The sequence below is a fragment of the Grampus griseus genome, assembly GCF_964374135.1.
Source record: "Grampus griseus genome assembly, chromosome: 13".
NCBI classification, from domain to species: Eukaryota; Metazoa; Chordata; class Mammalia; order Artiodactyla; family Delphinidae; genus Grampus; species Grampus griseus.
The window spans coordinates 17862851-17885913 of NC_139007.1; the positions used below are offsets into that span (position 1 = coordinate 17862851).

General features: G+C 38.2%; 1 protein-coding gene across 1 annotated transcript in view; it reads right to left on the bottom strand.

Annotated features, from left to right (window-relative positions):
• SNAP91 (synaptosome associated protein 91) overlaps nt 1–23063 on the bottom strand; it is a gene marked incomplete at its 5' end in the record, with an annotated part of 156294 nt that overhangs the window by 54275 nt on the left and 78956 nt on the right. The window contains 3 exons of the mRNA XM_082669274.1: nt 6305–6423; nt 8867–8976; nt 21352–21379. Of these exons, the coding sequence (XP_082525400.1) occupies nt 6305–6423; nt 8867–8976; nt 21352–21379 (257 nt within the window). The remainder of the gene's footprint in view (nt 1–6304; nt 6424–8866; nt 8977–21351; nt 21380–23063) is intronic.

Here is a 23063-nt window from a genome sequence, read left to right on the forward strand (position 1 = left end):
GCCTGTGTTTTTTGGTGGCAAATAAAAAAAATCACTGCTAAGACCAATGTCTAGGAGTTTTTTCCCTGTTTTCTTCAAGGAGTTTTATGGTTTCAGATCTTGTATTTAAGTCTTTAATCCATTTGAGTTAATTTTTGTGTATGATGTAAGATAAGGTTCCAATTTCATTCTTTTGCACATAGATATCTAGTTTTCCCAACACCATTTATTAAAGAGACTATCTGTTCCCTGTTGTGTATTCTTGGCATCCTTGTCAAAGGTTAGCTAACTGAATATGCATGGGTTTATTTCTGGGCTCTCTATTCTCTTGTTCTGTTGGTTGAGGTGTCTGTTTTCATGCCAGTACCATCCCATTTTGGTTACTATAGCTTTGAAATATAGGTTGATTTCAGGAAGTTTGATGCCTCCAGCCTTATTTTTCTTCCTCAAGATTCCTTTGGCTATTTGGTGTCTTTTGTGGTCTGTATGAATACAGAATTTTTTTTCTATTAATAGGAAAAGGCCATTACAATTTTTCTAGGGATTGCAATGAATCTGTAGATCGCTTTGGGTAGTATGGACATTTTAACAATATTAATTCTTCTAATCCATGAACACAGGATATCGTTCCACTTATTTGTATCTTCAATTTCTTTCATCAATGTCTTATAGTTTTCAGTGTACAGGTTTTTCACCTCTTTGGTTAAATTTATTCCTAAGTATTTTATTCTTTTTGATGCTGCTCTAAATGGGATTGTTTTCTTCATTTCTTTTTCAGATAGTTTGTTCTTAGTGTATACAAATGCAGTTGATTTTTGTACATAAATTGTGTATCCCGAACTTACTGAATTCGTTTATTAGTTCTAACAGTTTTTTGGTGGAGTCTTTTGGGTTTCTACATATAAGATTATGTCATCTGAAGAGACAGTTTTATTTCTTCTTTTCCTATTTGGATGCATTTTATTTCTTTTTCTTGACTAACTGCTCTTGTTTAGACTTCCAGTACTATGTCGAGTAGAAGTGGAGAGAGTAGGCATCCTTGTCTTGTTCCTAATCTTAGAGGAAAAGGTTACAGCTTTTCATCATTAAGTATCATGTCAGCTGTGGACTTGTCATATATGCCCTTTATTATGTTGAGATACATTCCTTATTTACCTAATTTGTTAAGAGTTTTTATCATGAAAGGTTATTAAATTTTGTTAAGTGCTTTTTCTGCATCTATTGAGATGATCATATGATTTTTACCCTTCATTCTGTAATGTGGTGTGTATCACTTGCATATGTTGAACCATCCTTGCATCCCAGGGATAAATCCCACTTGATCATGGTGTATGACCCTTTTAATTTGCTGCTGAATTCAGTTTTCTAATGTTTTGTGAAGGATTCTTGCAGCTATGTTCTTGTAGTATCTGTATATGGCTTTGGAATGAGTGTAAAACTAGCTTCAAAAAATAAGTTTGCAAGTATTCCCTCCTTTTAAATTTTTTGGGAAGAGTGTGAGTAGGACTGGCATTAATTCCTGTTTAAATGTTTGGTAGAATTCACCCATGAAGCTATATGGTCATGGGTTTTTCTTTGCTGGGAGGTTTTTGATTACCGCTTCAATTTCCTTATTTCATATGGGTCTGTTCAGATTTTCTATTTCTTCATGATTCTGTCTTGGTCAATTGTATCTTTCTAGGAATTTATCCATTTCTTTTAGGTTATCCAATTATGGCATAAATTGCTCACAGTAGTCTCTTATGATTCTTTGTAGTTTTATGGTATCAGCTATAATGTTTCTTCTTTCATTTGTAATTTTATTTTTGAGCTGTTGCTCTTTTTTTCTTGGTTAGTCTAGCTGTAAGAAATTTTATCTTTTCAGAAAACCAACCCTTAGTTTTGTTGATCTTTTCTATTGTCTTTCTAGTCTCTATTTCATTTACTTCTGCTGTAATCTTTATTACGTCTTCCCTTCTGCTATCTTTTGGCTAAGTTTGCTCTTTGTCTAGTTCTGTGAGATGTAAAGCTAGATTGTTTATTTGAGATCTTTCTTTTTCTTAATGGAGGCATTTAGCGCTATAAATGTCCCTCTTAGAACTGCTTCTGCAGAATCATGTAAGTTTTGATATGTTGTGTTTCCATTTTCCTTTGTCTCAAGATTCTTTTTAATTTCTTTTTGATTTCTTCTTTGACCCATTGGTTGGCTGTATGTTATTTAATCTCCGCGTATTTGTGAATTTTCAAAATTTTCTTCTGTTACTGATTTCTAGTTTCATACCACTGAAGGTCAGAAATGATACTTGATATGACTTCAATCTTCTTTAACTTGTTAAGAAATTTTTAGTGTCCCAACATATGATCTACCCTGGAGAATGTTCTGTGTGCACCTGAGGAGAATGTGTATTCTGCTGTGTTGGATGAAATTTTCTGTTTATGCCTATTAGGTCCATTTGGGGTAAACTGTTATTCAAGTTTGCTATTTTCTTACTGATTTCTGTCTGGATGATCTATCTATTGTTGAAATTGGCATATTGAAGCCCCCCACTATTACTGTATGGTTGTCTATTTCTCCCCTCAGTTCTGTTAATATTTGATTTATATATTTAGATATTTTGATGTTTATTCCCTCTTGATGAATTGATTTTATCATTATAGAGTGATTTTCTTTGTTTCTTGTGATAGACTTTGACTGCAAATCTTTTCCCATCCCTTTACCTTGCCTATGTATGTCCTTAAAGTTAAAAGGAGTCTCTTGTAGGCACTAGATTGTTGGATCTTGTTTTTTGTTTTTCTTAACATCCACTGAACCACTCTATTATTTGATAGGAGAATTTAATCCATTTAAATTTACAGTATTTATAGGTAAGGACTTACTATTGTCATTTTGTTTACTGTTTTCTGACCATTCTGTAGTTCCTTTGTTCTTTTCTTCTTCTCTTGCTCTCTTCCTTTGTGACTTGATGATTTTCCTCAGTGGTATGCTTTGATTCCTTTTTATTTTTAGTATCTAGTAGAGGTTTTTTTCTTTGTGTTTACCATGGGGCTTACGTAAAACATCTTATAGTTTTAACAGTCTATTTTAAGCTGATAACAACTTAACTTCAATCACATACAAAAAGTATGGACACTTCTACCTTTCTCTACTCTCCACATATTATCCACCCTACATCTTTTTATATTGTGTATGTAGTAGCAAATTATTGCAGCTTTAGTTATTTTAAATTCTCTTGTCTTTTAACTTTCATACCAGGGTTAAAACTGATTTACCTACTACATTTACAGTATTAGAGTATTCTGAATTTGACGACAAATTTACCTTTACCAGTGAGTTTGATACAGTTGACCCTTGAACAGCAAAGGGGTTATGGGAGCCAACCACCCATGCAGTCAAAAATCCACCTATACATTTACAGTTGGTCCTCCATATCCACAGTTCTGCAGATTCAACGAACCATGTATTGTTTAGTTGTGTATTACATATTTAGTGGAAAAAAAATCTGTGTATAAGTGGACTCTCACAGTTCAAACTCATGTAGTTCAAGGGATGTACCTTCATACATTTTCTCATTGTTATTTAGCATCCTTTTGTTTTATCTTAAAGAAATCCCTTTAGCATTTCCTGTAAGACAGGTCTAGTGGTGATGAATTCTCTCAGATTTTGTCAGGTAATGTCTTTTTCTTGCCTTCACTTCTGAAGAACAACTTTGCCAGGTGTAGTATTCTTGGTTGGCAGTTTTTTTCTTTCAGGACTTTTATTATATCATGCTACTTACTCCTGGCCTGCAAGGTTTCTGCTGAGAAATATGCTGATAGCTTTATCAGGGTTCCCTTGTATGTGAGGAGGTGCTTTTCTCTTGTTGTTTTCAAAAGTTTCTCTTTGACTTCTGACAATCTGATTAAATACTGTGTCTCAGGTAATAGTCTTTGGATTGCTCTTGCTTGGAGACTTTTGAACTTCATGAATTTAAATGTCCATATCTCTCCCATGATTTATGAAGTTTTTAGCCATTATGTTTAAATAAGCTTTCTTCTCTTTCTCACTTTCTTCTCTTTCTGGGACTCCCATAATGCATATATTAATTAATTTTATGGCATCCCATAGGTCCTGTATGCATCACTTTTTTTCCTTTTTGTTCCTTTAATTGGCTATTTTCTAACGTTCTATCTTTGAGTTTGTTGATTCTTTACTCTGTCTGATCAAGTAAGCTCTCTACTGAGTTTTTCTTTTCAGTTCAGTCATAGTATTCTGTTTCATTCAGAATTTCTGTTTTGTTCCCTTTTATGGTTTCTATTTTCTTATTTTTTTCATGTATACTTTTCTTGACTTAATTTTGTTGCCTATTTGTGTTCTCTTGTATTTCACTGAGTTTCTTAAAGATAATTATTTTTAATTTGTTATCAAGCTATGTAGAGATCTCCATTTATTTAGGGTAAGTTATTAGAGATTTATTAGTTTCCTTTGGCAGTGTCATGTCTGTTTGCCTGATTCTTCATATTCTGTGTAGCCCTGTGTTGGTGTCTGTGCATCTGAAGGAGCAAACACCTCTTCCTGTTTTTAAACACTGGTTTTGGCAGGCCTTCTCCTGTCAGGTCCCTGGGCTGATGATACTGACTCCGGGATTGCAGTTGAGTGGGGTTGGGGCTGGGTCATGTGGCTGCTTCTGGGTCTGCTGTAGTGTCCATGTTAGTGGGCCTGTTACCAGGGGCTTGGGTGGGTATAGATCCTGCCTCCTGGTCCCTGAGTGGACAGGACTGCCTTCACGACCTTGGTTAGTAGGGCTGGAGCTGGGACAAGGGTCCACTTCAGGATGTGCAGTTGGGTTCAGAGATGGTGGGCTTGTTACCAGGTACGTGTCTGGGTGTAGCTCCTGCTGGGTCTCCGGCTAGGCCAGACTAGCCCTGGACTGCAGCTAAGTGGGGCTAAATGAAGTGAGAAGGTTGCTTTAAGGTCCACAGTTGGGACCAAGATCTATAGGCCTGCCCATAGGGGCATGGATGAGTATGTCTCCCACAAGGTCCCTGGGTGGGTAGGACTGAGGGGCTGGAGCCTAGTCACAAGGCTGCTTCAGGATCTGAGCTTGGATTAAGGTCACTGGGCCTGCCTCTGGGGGCACAGACAGATGTGTCTCCTGCTGGATCCCTGGGCAGGCAGGACTGCTCCTGGACCATGACTGAGAGAGGCTGGAGCTGGGTCACAGGCAGTTTCAGGGTCCACAGTTGAGACCAAGGACAGGAGGCCTGTTACCCAAGGCATGGGTGTGTACACTCCTCCCTGGTCCCTTGGAAGATGTTACTGGTGGCAGGATCATGGCCAAACAGGACTGTAGTGAGTCCACAGGGGCATGGCAGTGTTTCCAGGTCTGTTGCCAGGACCAGCGTTGGCAGGCCTCCCACCTGGGAGTAGGCTTGCCTTCTCAAATCAACTGTTCTTGGTCTTGGGCTCCACTTGGGCTTTGCAACCTTTTACGTGGATCCCAAAGCTCCCACAAAGGTACTTTTATCTGTGGGTGGCTGCCAAAGTACTGTTCCTATGGGGAGATATGATGGGACACCTCCTGTGTCAGTCCCTCTGTGTTGTTTCCCTCTATGTTGTTCCTACGAGCCATTTTCAAACTTAAACAATGTTTTATTTTGATAGTTTGATGTAGTAGAGTATGTTATTTAACACCAACTCTGTGAAGCTTTGAGAATTAAGCAGTAATTAACTTAATTTTTATACTGGTATTAAATATGTTTAATTAAAAACATATAAAAGCTTAATTTTTTCCCCCAAGATCCATGAATAAAATGGAAATCGAGCACTTAGGTGTGATTCCTCTTAATTAGTTTAGGACGGATATTTTCTGGCACCAAGAAGAATCTATCCCAGATTTCAACTGCATGAAGTCAAATACAATGTGAATAAAACCAGTTAAGGTCTAAAGGAATCCATGAAGGAGACCATATCTGGACAAACCAAATTCGAAATGCTGCCTCTGAGTAATCCCATAAGTTCATGGGAACACCCAACCTTCTAAGGCCTGCATCTCTAGGGAGCAACTACTAAAAATAATCAGAATCTGAGAACAGCAAAGCAAAAATACTCCCATTGTTCCAGCTTTTAAACTAAAAAAACGGTATGATTACTTGAATATTTTAACTGTATTATGGGTACTTTTTCTGTCTTTGTCTCGCTGTCTCAATATATATTTCAATCAATCAATCAATCAATCAATGCCATTCTTAACATTTTCTCCCCGAGTTTCTAGCACCATTTTGGATAATCAGAAGGTAAGTATAACAATTACAGCCTGAATAAAAACAACTAAATAGAAAAATGGCATGGTTGCCTGGTTTCACTCACCCCCCCACGCAGTGGCGCCTCCTGAAGGTGGTGCTGGTGCTGGTGTCGCGGCTGCTGCCGCCCCTGCAGAGGAGAAGTCTGGCTGCAGGTCCAGGAGATCACTAGATGGTTTAGAAGCGCTGAAAGGAAAATATGATTTTAAAATCAGATTTTGAAATTTTAAAACGTAAAGATGCTTTTTAAATAAAGACTTATGCAGAAAACATCACAGATTTTGGCTATTTTAAATTCAGTAAGAGAATAATATTTTGTAAAGTACAGCAGTAAAGCATATGTTCCTCTATACTGAGAGTTGGCAAACAACTTTTGTAAAGGGCCAGATACTAAAAATTTTAGGTTTGCGAGCCAGACAGTCTCTATCGCTATTCGACTCTGCCAGTGCAGAGTGAAATAAGACACAGGCAGTACGTAAGCAAATGAACATGCTTTTGTTCCAATAAAAATTTATTTACAGAAAAAGACAGTGGGCTAGATCTGATCTATGGGCCATCGTTTGCCAACTCTTGCAAAGTTAAATTATACCTCAAGCAATGGGTCACTCAGCAAATCACAGAGCAGAAATTAAAAGGGAAAATCTAAATGCCTCAAAATAAGGGGGAATTTTAAACATGTTATGTCCACTGGGTAGCATCTGAAATGCTGGTTATGAGGGCTGTGACAAAAGGAAACGTACTCCAAATAATAAAGGTAAGAGAATTATTGGTAATTTTTTTCCTTTTCTCTATTTTCTGAAGTTTTTTTGTATGCTTTTTTTGTAGTGTGGTAAATAATTCTTAACTTGAAAAGAATTTATAAACCAAAGAATACTAAAATGAATAATCACTATTGTACCTTTTTTCTAAGTTAAACTACAACACATCAAGTTTGCCTATAAGAGACCTCACCTAAAAATAATTCCATATTTTTCACTCTTATTCAATTGGGGCTGTGCTTTTCAAAGCTCCTCCATCTAAAGAAGTTCCAAGGAGGAGCCTAGAGCGTTGTTACTCAAAGTGTAGTTTCCAAACTAGCAGCATCCTGGGACCTTGTTAGAAATGCAAAATCCCAGGCTTAACCATTATCTACTACATCAGTCTTCATTTTACTACAACCCCAGGGGTTTCACTGTACAGTCAGGTTTAAAGGAGCACTGGCTTAAAGGCTGCCAGACCAGGTACTAAGCCATCAGGGTCCCAGGTGCCCCACCCCTCCTCATAAATAGCCATTCCATCTTTATCTTTTTTACGTGTTAGATTTCCGAGCAATATTTTTTGGAAAAAAGGATTCTGCTGCTTAAAAAAAAAAAGTTTCAAGACCCCTGAAACTTGCCTAGTTTTGATGTCTATTTCATAAATACGACTGGTCTAAGAGCCAGAACAGGGAAACATTTATTATTAAGACTGGAATCAAAGCTTTTATAAGAAGCAATTTATCTTAGTATAGAGGCAGAAAGGACTTGGCTTTACCAAGCCTGTGATCATGAAAGCAGAATTAAGCAAGTAGAGGGTAACGTGCATCGTTAACACGCACACATCATGGGGCTTTATTGCTCAGTTCAAAATTCACGTCTTCAAATACAGGGCATTCATAATCAGAGTCACAGATACTACAAGATGGGACTCGAATGCTCTCGAGGCTAAAGAACCAAAAAAGAGTTGACCTAAATTATTACCTGAGGAAGCCTCTCTGAGTTGGGGCTTCATTTCAGGTGGCCCAGAGATTTTACAGAAAGCACAGTCATCCCTCCCCTTTCTCACTACTGTTCTGACCTTTAGGCACTACGAAAGCAATAAGGGGGCTTCCCTGGTGGTGCAGTAGATAAGACTCCACGCTCCCAATACGGGGGCCCGGATTTGATCCCTGGTCGGGGAACTAGATCCCATATGCATGCCGCAACTAAGAGTTCACATGCCACAACTAAGGAGCCCTGGAGCTGCAATTAAGCATTCCTGGAGCCTCAACTAAGGAGCCCACGAGCCACAACTAAGGAGCCCACCTGCCACAACTAAGGAGCCCATGAGCCACAACTAAGGAGCCTGTCTGCCGCAACTAAGACCTGGTGCAACCAAATAAATAAATAAATATTTTAAAAAAGCAATTAGGCACATCCTGATGGTTTCTTCCTACCGCCAGAGTTTGAGTTCCTCATATGCACCAGCTAATTGGCCTGCAACTACAAGCATTTCATTTCACTTCACTTCCTTTCATCTCATTTCTTGGCACTTTAAGACACCCTTTAAATTTCACACAAGAAGAAACTAATTTCAGAAAACACTGTCCATATCATCCATTTCAGAAGAACCTGAAGTGTGTGCATCTTTCTTCCACTTCCTTTGCCAAATGTGTGAGCACCAAGGTGATTTCCACAGCTTACGTCTTTCTTACACTTTGAGAGGTACAAGCCTAAGTAACTGTATGAAGTATAGAAGAACTTAGTCTATGTACCTGAAAATAACCCCAAATATCACACATTTACTAGGACTACATCTCATTTTGTGAAGTCACTGGGTTTGGTACACAAAAATAAAATGAAAACCTGATCATAATATTAATAAACGGTTCGCTGCATTCTCATGAACTAACCTGACTGGTACAGCCGCAGATGCAGTTGCAAACAAATCAACTGAAGGGGATGTGTCAATAGTTTTAGCTGGTGTAGAATTAGGCGACGTAACAGTTGTGGCTGGAGAAGACTGAAAGGGAAGATGCAAAGCACACTCTGGTCAGATTTGAATCTACAGGACACAAGGCAAGAGGACCTCCAATTTTCAGACCCATGCCATTCCCAGCAATTTTCTGGTTGCTCCTCGTGGGAGAAATAACTCAAGAAAATTTGAAATTGAGAACTGTAATAAATAATCAATACTGGACAAAACATGTTTCAAATTTTAAAAGTTATATGTAATTTACATAAAATTATGAAAAAAAATAATTGGCCTAACGTTGCAATGACTTCTATGCATGTATTTACAGTTAAAGCCAAACAATAAATTAGGAGTTTGGGATTAACAGATACACACTACTATATATAAAATAGATAAACAACAAGGTCCTACTGTATAGCACAGGGAACTTTATTCAGTAACTTGAAATAACTTATAATAGAAAACAATCTGAAGAAGAATACACAAACACACATATATACACATATACATATATATAAGGGGTGAATCACTTCGCTGAGCATCAGAAACTATCACAGCATTGTAAATCAACTACACTTCAATAAAAAAATAAAATAAAATGAAAGCCAAACATACTTTCTAAACATTAAATTAGTGGGAAAGATCTTGCTAGCTGCCAAAAATGGAAAAAAAAATTAATTGTAATGACTTCTGTGAAACCAAGGCCATTGTTTTCTTTTCTGCATCCTAAACAGATTTCATGTAAAGTCTTCTCAGATGCCTTTAAAATCTAGAAATGTAACTTACAAAATAGTTCACAGATGGCAGAGAACAATTCCCAAACAAGATTCAAGTCACCGACAGCTTGAGGATAGCCCATCACTAATATGAAACAGATAAAACTAAAAAAGTGAAATAAAACCTAACATTTATTGTCCTGGGCTGGTTTAAGAAGAGGACTTAATAGTCAGCTAATATATCAAAAAAAATGTTTGTTTAGTAACTACCCTAACTCTATTTGGTATATTTAATTTGCTTGTATTCACAAGAGAAAGATTAATAGCAATCTCAATCCAGTCCACCAATACTTAGCTCTGTAAGTGGAAACGAGACCTAACAGCAAGCAAAGTGCACAGAGACCAAGGTCAAGCAAGGGCCATCAGACACTGCTGTAACAGGACATCTAATGTCAAGTAGACCAAACTCAGAGGAAGTTTGAAAAAGAACAATTTAAGAAAAAGGACTGAGGAGATAAGAAATGTATAGGAGTTTCCAGACTTAGATAGTATCTGCTCAATAGCTGTTTGTCCAAGAATATAACTAATCAAGAAGTCAAAATCCAAAGATACACAAGTGCCAAGCGCTCAGCACTTCAAGAAAGACAAACCCATGAGCAGTATGGATGCTGTTGCTCAGAAAGGGTGAACTCAAGCTTTGCTCTTCACCCAAAATTTAAAATTTCCAAATGGAATGTGAAAGATTATCAAGGGGATAGAAAGGACTAACATTAATTTGCATGTCATCCATTGTGGACACTGACAACTCTGAAATAAAATAGTGGCTTTTTTTTTAAACGAATATATGTGGGCTTCCCTGGTGGCACAGTGCTTAAGAATCCACCTGCCAATGCAGGGGACATGGGTTCAAGCCCTGGTCCAGGAAGATCCTACATGTCGTGGAGCAACTAGGCTGGTTCGCCACAAATACTGAGCCTGCGCTCTAGAGCTCACGAGCCACAACTAGTGAAGCCCGTGTGCCTAGAGCCCGTGCTCGGCAACAAGAGAAGCCACTGCAATGAGAAGCCTGCTCACCTCTACGAAGAGTAGCCCCTGCTTGCCGCAGCTAGAGAAAGCCCACGCACAGCAACGAAGACCCAACACAGCCAAAAATAAAATAAATTTATAAAAATAAGCCAATACATGTAAATACCTTAGAAAGTGATGTTTATGAAACACCAGGGAGAACGTAATGACAGCAATGAATCTACCAATATAAATGCAGAAATGAAGTTCTTCAAAGGCTCATTGAAAACTGCCTTGTAATAATAAGCTCTGAAGAGATGTGGGAGGTATGAAAACAGAACCAAAATAATCCTGTTACTACAAGAAGAAAAGATGAAAATTCAATTTGGCCAAACTGCAGAAACAGACCATCCCAAAGGATTCCAGAATTTTACCACACTCTACTCAGTATTCGTATGGTGAAATTTTTCCACAGACATAATGATTTTATTCATTTTTCTTTTAATAGATTTTTATTGGAATAAAATTGCTTCACAATACAGTGTTAGTTTCAGTTGCACGACAAAGCAGATCGGCCATATGCATACACATGTCCCCACGTCCCCTCCCTCTTGAGCCTCCCTCCCATCCTCCCTATCCCACCCCGTAGGTCACCACAAAGCACCGAGCCGATCTCCCTGTGCTATGCTGCTGTTTCCCACCAGCCAACTATTTTACATTTGGTAGTGTATATATGTCGATGGTACTCTCACTTCGCCCCAGCTTCGCCCTCCCACCCCACATCCTCAAGTCCATTCTCTACGTCTACCTCTTTATTCCTGCCCTGCAACTAGGTTCATCAGTACCATATGTATTTTTTTAGATTCCATATATATGCGTTAGCGTATCGTATTTTTCTCTTTCTGACTTACTTCACTCTGTATGACAGACTCTAGGTCCATCCACCTCACTACAAATAACTCAATTTCATTTCTTTTTCTGGCTGAGTAATATTCCATTGCATATACATGCCACATCTTCTTTATCCATTCATCTCTCGATGGACATTAGGTTGGTTCCATTTCCTGGCTATTGTAAACAGTGCTGCAGTGAACATTGTGGTACATTATCTCTTTTTGAATTATGGTTTTCTCAGGGTATATGCCCAGTACTGGGATTGCTGGGTCGTATGGCAGTTCTATTTTCAGTTTTTTAAGGAACCTCCACACTGTTTTCCATAATGGTTGGATCAACTGACATTCCCACCAACAGTGCAGGAGGGTTCCCTTTTCACTACACCCTTTCCAGCATTTATTGTTTCTAGATTTTTGGAAAATGGCCATTCTGATCAGCATGAGGTGATACCTCATTGTAGTTGTGATTTGCATTTTTCTAATAATTCGTGATGCTGAGCATCTTTCCATGTGTCTCTTGGCCAACTGTATGTTTTCCTTGGTGAATGTCTATTTAGGTCTTCAACCCATTTTTTTTTAACATCTTTATTGGAGTATAATTGCTTTATAATGGTGTGTTAGTAGTTTCTTCTTTATAACAAAGGAAATCAGTTACACATATATCTCCATATCTCTTCCCTCTTGTGTCTCCCTCCCTCCCACCCTCCCAATCCCACCCCTCTAGGTGGTTACAAAGCACCGAGCTGATCTGCCTGTGCTATGCGGCTGCTTCCCACTAGCTATCGATTTTATATTTGGTACTGTATATACGTCTTTGCCACTCTCTCACTTTGTCCCAACTTACCTTTCCCCCTCCCCGTGTACTCAAGTCCATTCTCTAGTAGGTCTGCATCTTTATTCCTGTCTTGCCCCTAGGTTCTTCATGATCTTTTTTTTTTTTTAGATCCCATATATATGTGTTAGCATAAGATATTTGTTTTTCTCTTTCTGACTTACTTCACTCTGTATGACAGGCTCTAGGTCCATCCACCTCACTACAAATAACTCAATTTCATTTCTTTTTATGGCTGAGTAATATTCCATTGTATATATGTGCCATGTCTTCTTTATCCATTCATCTGTTGATGGACAGTTAGGTTGCTTCCATGTCCTGGCTATTGTAAACAGTGCTGCAATGAACATTGTGGTACATGACTCTTTTTGAATTATGGTTTTCTCAGGGTATATGCCCAGTAGGGGGATTGCTGGGTCATATGGTAGTTGTATGTTTAGTTTCTTAAGGAACCTGCATACTGTTCTCCATAGCGGCTGTATCAATTTACATTCCTACCAACAGTGCAAGAGGGTTCCCTTTTCTCCACACCCTCTCCAGCATTTACTGTTTTTAGATTTTTTGATGATGGCCATTCTGACTGGTGTGAGATGATATCACATTGTAGTTTTGATTTGCACTTCTCTGATTAATGATGTTGAGCATTCTTTCATGTGTTTGTTGGCAGTCTGTATATCTTCTTTGGAGAAATGTCTATTTAGGTCTTCCACCCATTTTTGGATTGGGTTGTTTGTTTTTTTGATATTGAGCTGCGTGAGCTGCTTGTAAATTTTGGAGATTAATCCTTTGTCAGTTGGTTCATTTGCAAATATTTTCTCTCATTCTGAGGGTTGTCTTTTGGTCTTGTTTATGGTTTCATTTGCTGTGCAAAAGCTTTGAAGTTTCATTAGGTCCCATTTGTTTATTTTTGTTTTTATTTCCATTTCTCTAGGAGGTGGGTCAAAAAGGATCTTGCTGTGATTTATGTCAGTGTTCTGCCTATGTTCTCCTCTAAGAGTTTGATAGTGTCTGGACTTATGTTTAGGTCTTTAATCCATTTTGAGTTTATTTTTGTGTATGGTGTTAGGGAGTGTTCTAATTTCATTCTTTTACATGTAGTTGTCCAGTTTTCCCAGCACCACTTATTGAAGAGGCTGTCTTTTCTCCACTGTATATTCTTGCCTCCTTTATCAAAGATAAGGTGATCATATATGCGTGGGTTTATCTCTGGGCTTTCTAACCTGTTCCATTGATCTATATTTCTGTTTTTGTGCCAGTACCATACTGTCTTGATTACTGTAGCTTTGTAGTATAGTCTGAAGTCAGGGAGCCTGATTCCTCCAGCTCTGCTTTTCGTTCTCAAGATTGCTTTGGCTATTCGGGGTCCTTTGTGTTTCCATACAAATTGTGAAATTTTTTGTTCTACTTCTGTGAAAAATGCCAGTGGTAGTTTGATAGGGATTGCATTGAATCTGTAGATTGCTTTAGGTAGTATAGTCGTTTTCACAATGTTGATTCTTCCAATTCAAGAACACGGTATATCTCTCCATCTATTTGTAGCATCTTTAATTTCTTTCATCAGTGTCTTATAATTTTCTGCAAACAGGTCTTTTGCCTCCTTATGTAGGTTTATTCCTAGGTGTTTTATTCTTTTTGTTGCAATGGTAAATGGGAGTGTTTCCTTAATTTCACTTTCAGATTTTTCTTCATTAGTGTATAGGAATGCAAGAGATTTCTGCACATTAATTTTGTATCCTGCTACTTTTATCACATTCATTGATTAGCTCTAGTAGTTTTCTGGTAGCTTCTTTAGGATTCTCTCTGTATAGTATCGTGTCATCTGCAAACAGTGACAGCTTTACTTCTTCTTTTCTGATTTGATTCCTTTTATTTCTTTTTCTTCTCTGACTGCTGTGGCTAAAACTTGCAAAACTATATTGAATAATAGTGGTGAGAGTGGGCAACCCTGTCTTGTTCCTGATCTTAGTGGAAATGGTTTCAGTTTTTCACCACTGAGGATGATGTTGGCTGTGGGTTTGTCATATATGGCCTTTATTATGTTGAGGTAAGTTCCCTCTATGCCTACTTTCTGGAGAGTTTTTATCATAAATGGGTGTTGAATTTTGTTGAAAGCTGTCTCTGCATCTATTGAGATGATCATATGGTTTTTCTCCTTCAATTTTTTAATATGGTGTATCACATTGATTGATTTGCATATATTGAAGAATCCTTGCATTCCTGGGATAAACCCCACTTGATCATGGTGTACTTCCACCCATTTTTTAACTTGTTTTTTTGATATTGAACTCCATGCACTATTTGTATATTTTGGAGATTAATCCTTTGTCTGTTGTTTCACTTACAAATATTTTCTCCCATTCTAAAGGTTGTCTTTTTGTCTTGTTTATGGTTTCCTTTGCTATGCAAAAGCTTTTAAGTTTAATTAAGTCCCATTTGTTTATTTTTGTTTTTACTTCTGTTCCTCTAGGAGGTGGGTCAAAAAAGATCTTGCTGTGGTTTATCTCAAAGAACGTTCTTCCTATGTTTTCCTCTAAGAGTTTTATAGTGTCTGGTCTTACATTTAAGTCTTTAATCCATTTGGAGTTTATTTTTGTGTACGGTGTTAGGGAGTGTTCTAATTTCATTCTTTTACGTGTAGCTCTCCAGTTTTCCGAGCACCACTTATTGAAGAGACTGTCTTTTCTCCGTTGTATATCCTTGACTCCTTTGTCATAGATTAGTTGACTACAGGTGTGTGGATTTATCTCTGGGCATTCTATCCTGTACCATTGATCTATATTTCTGTTTTTGTGCCAGTACCATACTGTCTTGATTACTGTATCTCTGTGGTATAGTTTGAAGTTGGGGAGCCTTATTCCTCCAACTCTCTCTTTCTTTCTCAATATTACTTTAGCTATTCCGGGTCTTTTGTGTTTCCATACGAATTGTAAAATTTTCTGTTCTAATTCTGTGAGGAATGCTATGGTTGTTTGCTAGGGACTGCACTGAATCTGTAGATTGCTTTTGGTAGTACAGTCATTTTCACAATATTGATTCTTCCAATCCACGGACATAGTATATTTCTCCATCTGTTTATGTCATCTTTGATTTTTCATCAGTGTTTTGTAGTTTTCTGAGTACAAGTCTTTCACATCTGTAGGCAGGTTTATTCCTAGGTATTTTATTCTTTTTGTTGCAATGGTAAATGGGAGTGTTTCCTTAATTTCTCTTTCTGATTTTTCATTGGTGGTGTATAGGAATGCCAGACATTTCTGTGCATTAACTTTGTATCCTGCAACCTTACCAAATTCACTTATTTGTTCTAGTAGTTTTCTGGTGGCATCTTTAGGATTTTCTATGTATAGTATCATGCCACTGGCAAACAGTGACAGTTTTACTTCTTCTTTTCTGATTTGGATTCCTTTTATTTCTTTTTCTTCTGATTGCTGTGGCTAGGACTTCCAAAATTATGTTGAATAAAGCGGCGAGAGTGGACATCCTTGTCTTGTTCCTGATCTTAGAGGAAATGCTTTCAGTTTTTCACCATGGAGTATGATGCTTGCTGTGGGTTTGTCATATATGGCCTTTATAATGTTGAGGTAGGTTCCCTCTATGCCCAATTTCTGGAGAGTTTTTTTTTTTTTATCATAAATGGGTGTTGAATTTTGTCAAAAGCTTCTTCTGCATCTATTGATATGATCATATGGTTTTTATTCCTTAATTTGTTAGTGTGGTGTTTCACATTGATTGATTTACATATATTGAAGAATGCTTGCATCCCTGGGATAAATCTCACTTGATCATGGTGTATGATCCTTTTAATGTGCTGTTGGATTCCACTTGCTAGTATTTTGTTCAGGATTTTTGCATCTGTGTGCATCAGTGATATTGGTCTATAATTTTCTTATTTTGCGATCTCTTCTGGTTTTGCTATCAGCATGATGGTGGCTTCATAGAATCCATTTGGGAGTATTTCTCCCTCTGCAATTTTTTGCAAGAGTCTGAGAAGGATGGGTGTTAGCTCTTCTCTAAATGTTTGCTAGAATTCACCTGTGGAGCCATCTGGTCCCGCACTTTTGTTTATTGGAAGATTTTTAATTACCGTTTCAATTTCATTACTTGTGATAGATCTATTTATATTTTCGAATTCTTCCTGGTTCAGTCTTGGAAAATTTTACCTTTCCAAGAATTTTTCCATTTCTCTGTGGTTGTCCATTTTATTGGCATATAGTTGTTTGTAGTAGTCTCTTATAATCCTTTGTATTTCTGCAGTGTCAGTTGTGATTTTTCCTTTTTCATTTCTGATTTTATTGATTTGCATCCTCTCCCTTTTTTTCTTGATGAGTCTGGCTAAGGGTTTACCAATTTTGTTTATCTTCTCAAAGAACCAGTTTTTAGTTTTACTGACCTTTGTTACTGTTTTGTTTCTATTTCATTTATTTCTGCTCTGATCTTTATGATTTCTTTCCTTCTACTGACTTTGGGTTTTCTTTGTTCTTCTTTCTCTAGTTGTTTTAAGTGTAGGGTTAGATTGTTCATTTGAGATGTTTCTTGTTTCTGGAGTTGAGATTGAATTGCTATAAACTTCCCGCTTAGAACTGCTTTTGTTGTGCCCCATAGGTTTTGGGCCTTTGTGTTTTCGTTGTCATTTGTTTCTATGTATATTTTAATTTCTTCTTTGATTTCTTCAGTGATCTCTTGGTTATTTAGTAGCACATTATTTATCCTCCATGTATTCGTGTTTTTTATAGTTTTTTTCCTGTAACTGATTTCCAATCTCAAGCAGTGTGGTCAGCAAAGATGCCTGATATGATTTCAATTTTCTTAAATTTTCCAAGGCTTGATTTGTGACCCAAGATGTGATCTATCCTGCAGAATGTTCCATGTGCACTTGAGAAGAAAGTGTATTCTGCCACTTTTGGGTGGAATGTTCTATAAATATCAATTAGATCTATCTGGTCTATTGTGCCATTTAAAGCTGTATTTCTTTATTTATTTTCTGTTTGGATGATTTGTCCATTGTTATAAGTGGGGTGTTAAAGTCCCCTACTATCATGTGTTACTGTCGATTTCTCCTTTCATGGTTGTTAGCATTTGCCTTATGTACTGAGGTGTTCCTTTGTTGGGTGCATAAACATTTATAATTGTTACATCTTCTCTTGGATTGATCCTTTGATCATTATATAGTGTCCATCCTTATCTCTTGTAGCAGTCTTTATTTTAAAGTCTATTTTATCTGATATGAGTATTGTCAGTCCAGTTTTCTTTTGATTTCCATTGCATGGAATATCTTTTTCCATCCCTTCACATTCAGTCTGTATGTGTCCCTAGGTCTGAAGTGGGTCTCCTGTTGACAGCATATATATGGGTCTTGTTTCTCTATCCATTTAGCCAGTCTGTGTCTTTTGGTTGGGGCATTTAATCCATTTACATTCAGGGTCATTATTGATATGTATATTCCTATTACCATTTTCTTAGTTGTTTTGGGTTTGTTTTTGTGCGTCTTTTCCTTCTTTTGTGTTTCCCGCTTAGAGAAGTTTCTTTAGCATTTGTTGCAAAGCTGGTTTGGTGGTGCTGAATTCTCTTAGCTTTCACTTGTCTGAAAAGCTTTTGACTTCTCCACTGAATGTGAAGGAGATCCTTGCTGGGTAGAGTAATCTTGGTTATAGGTTTTTCTCTTTCATCACTTTAAGTATATCCTGCCACTCCCTTCTGGCCTGCAGAGTTTCTGTTGAAAAATCAGCTGATAACCTTATGGGGATTCCTTTGTATTTTATTTTCGTTTTTCACTTTCTGCTTTTAATATTTTTTCTTTGAATTTATTTTTTTTAGTTTGATTAATGTGTCTTGGTGTGTTTTTTCTAGGGTTTATCCTGTATGGGACTCTCTGTGCTTCCTGGACTTGGGTGACTATTTCCTTTCCCATGTTAGGGAAGTTTTCAACTATAATCTCTTCAAATATTTTCTCAGACCCTTTCTTTTTCTCTTCTTGTTCTGGGACCCCTATAATTCGAATGTTGGTGTGTTTAGTGTTGTCTGAGAGGTCTTCAATTCTTTTCATTCTTTTTTCTTTATTCTGCTCCTTGGCAGTTATTTCCACCATTTTGTCTTCCAGCTCACTTATTCATTCTTCTGCCTCAGTTATTCTGTTATTGATTCCTTCTAGTGTATTTTTCATTTCAGCTATTGTGTTGTTCATCTCTGTTTGTTCTTTAGTTCTTCTAGATCTTTGTTAAAACATTTCTTGTATTTTCTCAATCCATGCCTCCATTCTATTTTCAAGATTCTGGATCATCTTTACTATCATTACTCTGAATTCTTTTTCAGGTAGATTGCCTATTTCCTTTTCATTTATTTGGTCTTGTAGGTTTTTACCTTGCTCCTTCATCTGTGACATAGTTTTTTGCCTTTTTTTTTTTTTTTTATGAGTGGGATTGTGTTACTGTCTTACTGGTTGTTTGGTCTGAGGCTTCCAACACTGGAGTTTGTAGGCTGCTGGGCAGAGCTGCTTCTTGGTGGTGAGGTAAGGAACTCCGTGAGACCTCACTGCGATGAATATTCCCTGGGGTCTGAGGTTCTCTGTGAGTCCTGTAGTTCGGACTTGGAGCTCCCACCGCAGGAACTTTGGCCCAACCCCAGGCTCATGAACCAATATTCCACAAGCCACGTGGGGTGGCAAAAAAACCCCAAAAAACAAAAAAACCCGAATAACAAAGTAAAAAATAAAATTAGACTAGGAAACTAACAGATATGTTAGAGAGAATATAAAAATAAAATATAGATGAATCAACCAGAAGGTACATCAGTACCACAATAGTAAAAAAGAGGAGGAGGGAAAAGAAAACAAGAAATGGGGGGAAAGGCCTTGGCTGTGGAGGGCAGGGAGTAAGCAAGGGTGCGGTTTGGACAATGGGTGGGGCCAATGCTCAGGACCCACAGGGCTGGAAAAGGCCCTGGGGACAGTAGGGGGTGGGGCTTAGGCTCAAGGAACAGAAGGGGCCCAGGCATGCCCCCCACCCCTGGTCTCAGAGGGCAGGAGACCTTACCTGGGATCCCAGCAGGCTTCCTGGGTTCAAGGGGGTGAGGCAAACGCCCTCCCCTCCTCTCTCGCTACTCCCAGAGGGCTACCGCCCCACCACCTCCTGCCTCTCCTGATCTCCCCGGCCTCCCTCCTATGCCCCGAGGACCAATGTGGCTGGCAGGGAGGGGTGGGTCTTGGTGGGGAGGGGACTGGCCTGGGAGCTCAGCAGGCTCCCCATGCCCGAGTGGGTGGGGCAATCATCCTCTGCTTCTCTCCTGCTCCTCCCACAGGGCCCCTCCCGCCTGCTTTTCCTAATCTCCCTGGCCTCCCTCCTATGCTCCCAGAACCCACGTCGCCTAGAGGGGGCTTTGGATTGTAGGGGAACAGCCTGGGAGGTCAGAGGCTCCCACGGCCCCAGTGGGCAGGGCAATCGCCCTCTGCTCCTCTCCTGCTCCTCCTGGATGGCCCCTCCTGCCTGCCTCTCCTGATCTCCCCGGCCTCAGGGGCACTGATCTTGTCTGGCATCCACTTCTCCTCCCCACTTGGTCCCCCTACGTCCTACTGGTTCACTTTGGGGTTCCTCCAATCTCCTTGGGCATCAGAGTCTCCCACCAGCGGCCAGCAGGCTCCCTAGTTGTGGGGAGACGCTAACTCTGCATCTTCCCACACCGTCATCTTCTCCCATGTGACATAATGATTTTAAACCTGGCTCTGTAGCAGAATCACCAGGGAGCTTAGGTTGTTTGTTTCTTTGTTTTTTTGATTGTTGGAGCTCCCTGAGGGTCTCTTGGGCAGCTGGCCAGGTATTGACACAGTAAAGGGTGTCTGGGGTACCCTGTGCAGTCATAATGCCAACTTTTTTGTCTGTAATAACAGCAGTTACGTAACAGAAATTTGGCAAAGAGGACAGAGCACATTTATCACATTTTTGCAATGAAAATGGCAATGTGAAAAATACAATGGCAAATGTGAACTACTGACCTATAGAAGTAAATACTCCTGTCACTAACAACCCTAATCCTGTCCTTCAGGATGCTAAAGGAGAGACGGAGGTGAAGGAGTTGTGACAGTTATTACGGTAGACTGTCTAAAAGGTATGCTTGTGAGGATACCCAATGACAATTGGTTTCTCTACCATCAAAACAGGCACAATGTTATGTGCCTTATTTATCTCACAGGGCTGTGATTCAGAGTACGAGAAAGTGCTTTGTAACTAGTAAGACGTTAACACTCACACATTTGTTTTCAGTTGTAATATAAATGTATGAAAATTTCGTCTACTTAAAGAAAAATTTAGTCCAGATAGAGGGCTAAGTACACATTGCTATATGACTAAGAAACTAATATAAAGGGGAATACATAAAAACTTACCTTTCCTCAAGAAATTAAAAATAAAACTACCATATGACTCAGCAATTCCACTTCCGGGTATAGACCCAAAAGAACTGCAAACAGGGACTTGAACAGATACTTGTACACCATGTTCACAGGAGCATTATTTACAAGAGCCAAAAGGCGGAAGTGACCCACGTGATCATTAATGGATGGATGGATGGATGAACAAAATGTGGTACACACATAGAATGGAATAGCATTCAGACTTAAAAAGAAAGGAAATTTCTGACATATGCTACAAAATGGATGAACGTTGAAGATTCTATGCTAAGTAAAATACGCCAGTCACGAAAGGACAGATACTGAAGGACAGTTCCACTTATTTGAGGGACCTAGAGTAATCAAATTCACAGAGACAGAAAGTAGAATGGTGCCTGCCAGGAGCTGGGGGTGAGAGTGGTCAGAGAGGGGGACAGGGAGTTAGTGTTTAAAGGGTACAGAGTTTCAGCTGGGGAAGATGACAAATGTTCTCCAACCAGATGACAGCGATGGCTACCCAACAATGTGAATGTACTTAATGCCACTGAACTGTACAATCAAAAGTCGTTAAAATGGTCAAAACAAAACAAAAAACAAACTTACCTTACTTAATGGAGAGGGAGCACCAGATCTAAAAGGCAACCAAAAAGAATTAAAATTGGATATACATGAATACATTTGTAGAAGCACTTAAGTTTGATGGTTGGTCAAGCATTAACTTGTTTATATACAGACTTTTTTAGTAATGGATAAACTATTTTTAAAATATATTTTATCTTTTACTCAATTACAACATCTGCTTCCAATGTCTCCCATCCACTTAATTTCTAGTATTAGAAATTCTTAAATTCAAAATCTTTTTTTGCTATCTCTAGCAACTCAATTAATTATTCGAATTGATCTTTATTGCCTACGTCCATCAAAAATAAACTGTTCAAATTGGAGTTTTAAAAAAATTGCCAAGACTTGGGAAAAATAATGCTTTCCAGAATTTTTAAAAGATCGTCCAGTTTATTATTTTTACAAGTTAGAAAACCCATTAAGGTTAAAGCACATTGTGATTCACTTAGTCATAACTGTGATACATAAAAGGAGCACTAGAATTAAAAAAAAGATCCCTACAAGCCCTGTGCCTGATGTGTGTCTCAGCTTCCATACTGAGCTGAGACACACTGTGCATACTCCACACTGTGCGTACTCCTAGAGATTGTCTGGGTTTTCTCATGGCTGTAATGAAAACTATCTATGAGAAATATTCCCATTATCCTGTGAGAACTTGGGAGCTGGAAAAAGAAGAGTAACCTCAATGCTTGTGTCTAAGGGAGTGAGGGAAAATCAGGAAGAAATACATTTTTTTTTTCAGTTAGATTGCTGGTAGCACTGATTATATATATCATTTCTAGAAAAATGCTTCAGAGATGACTGCCTAAACAGCTTAGGTTTTACTAACCTGAATTGGTGGAAAATAAATTAGTAAGGAAACAAAATGAAGAAAAAAAGACATTTCAGTAAGAAGACTATTGTCAGGGTCTCAGAGAATGGCAGGGATGCCCTTCTACTTATCTACAGAGAAAATATCACACGTGGCAGGAGTAAAATAAAATCAGCAGAGATTTAGTAACTGGAGTTTTATACAATATCATGAATTTTTATTATATTGGATATAGCAAAAGAAATTTAACAATATTATATGCCAGATTAATACCTCTTATGTTCAACTTCATTTGCAAACACAAGCCTGCCATTTCCTGTCTAAATTTAGTTTTCACTTAAAATGAACATGAAAGCAAGGGCTAACAGAGATTTCTGTGATATAAGGAAGACAGATGCATAAGGGTTACACTCGATTAGGTTATGTGTACTTGGGCTGTTATCTTCAGAGTAACATATCCTATGAAGAAAAGGATATATGCTTCTCTATATTGCTCACTAAGGGTCTACTGAAATAAATGGAATCACAGTATTCTCTATATCTCAGAAACTTAGGAACCTAAAAATCTAGTACTGAGGTTGAACATTCCCTAATGAGTTTTTGGTTAATAATTCCTCCACTCCTACCATTTTTTTCTCTTTACATATGCGGAAAAGGAAGGGAGTTAAGTCTAAATAAAAATCCAAGAAAATAATAGCCTTAACTCTGCAAAGAAAACATAGAAGCCATCTGATGTGGTCAGTTTCTAAGAATGAGTTAATTGAAATTAATTTGTTTCTCTCTCAAGAGATTTTCATGAACCAATTCTTAGTGGTACTGACACAGTGAGCAATATTAATACAGAAAAGAGAACTGAGGATGAACGAGAACTTTTTGAACTGTA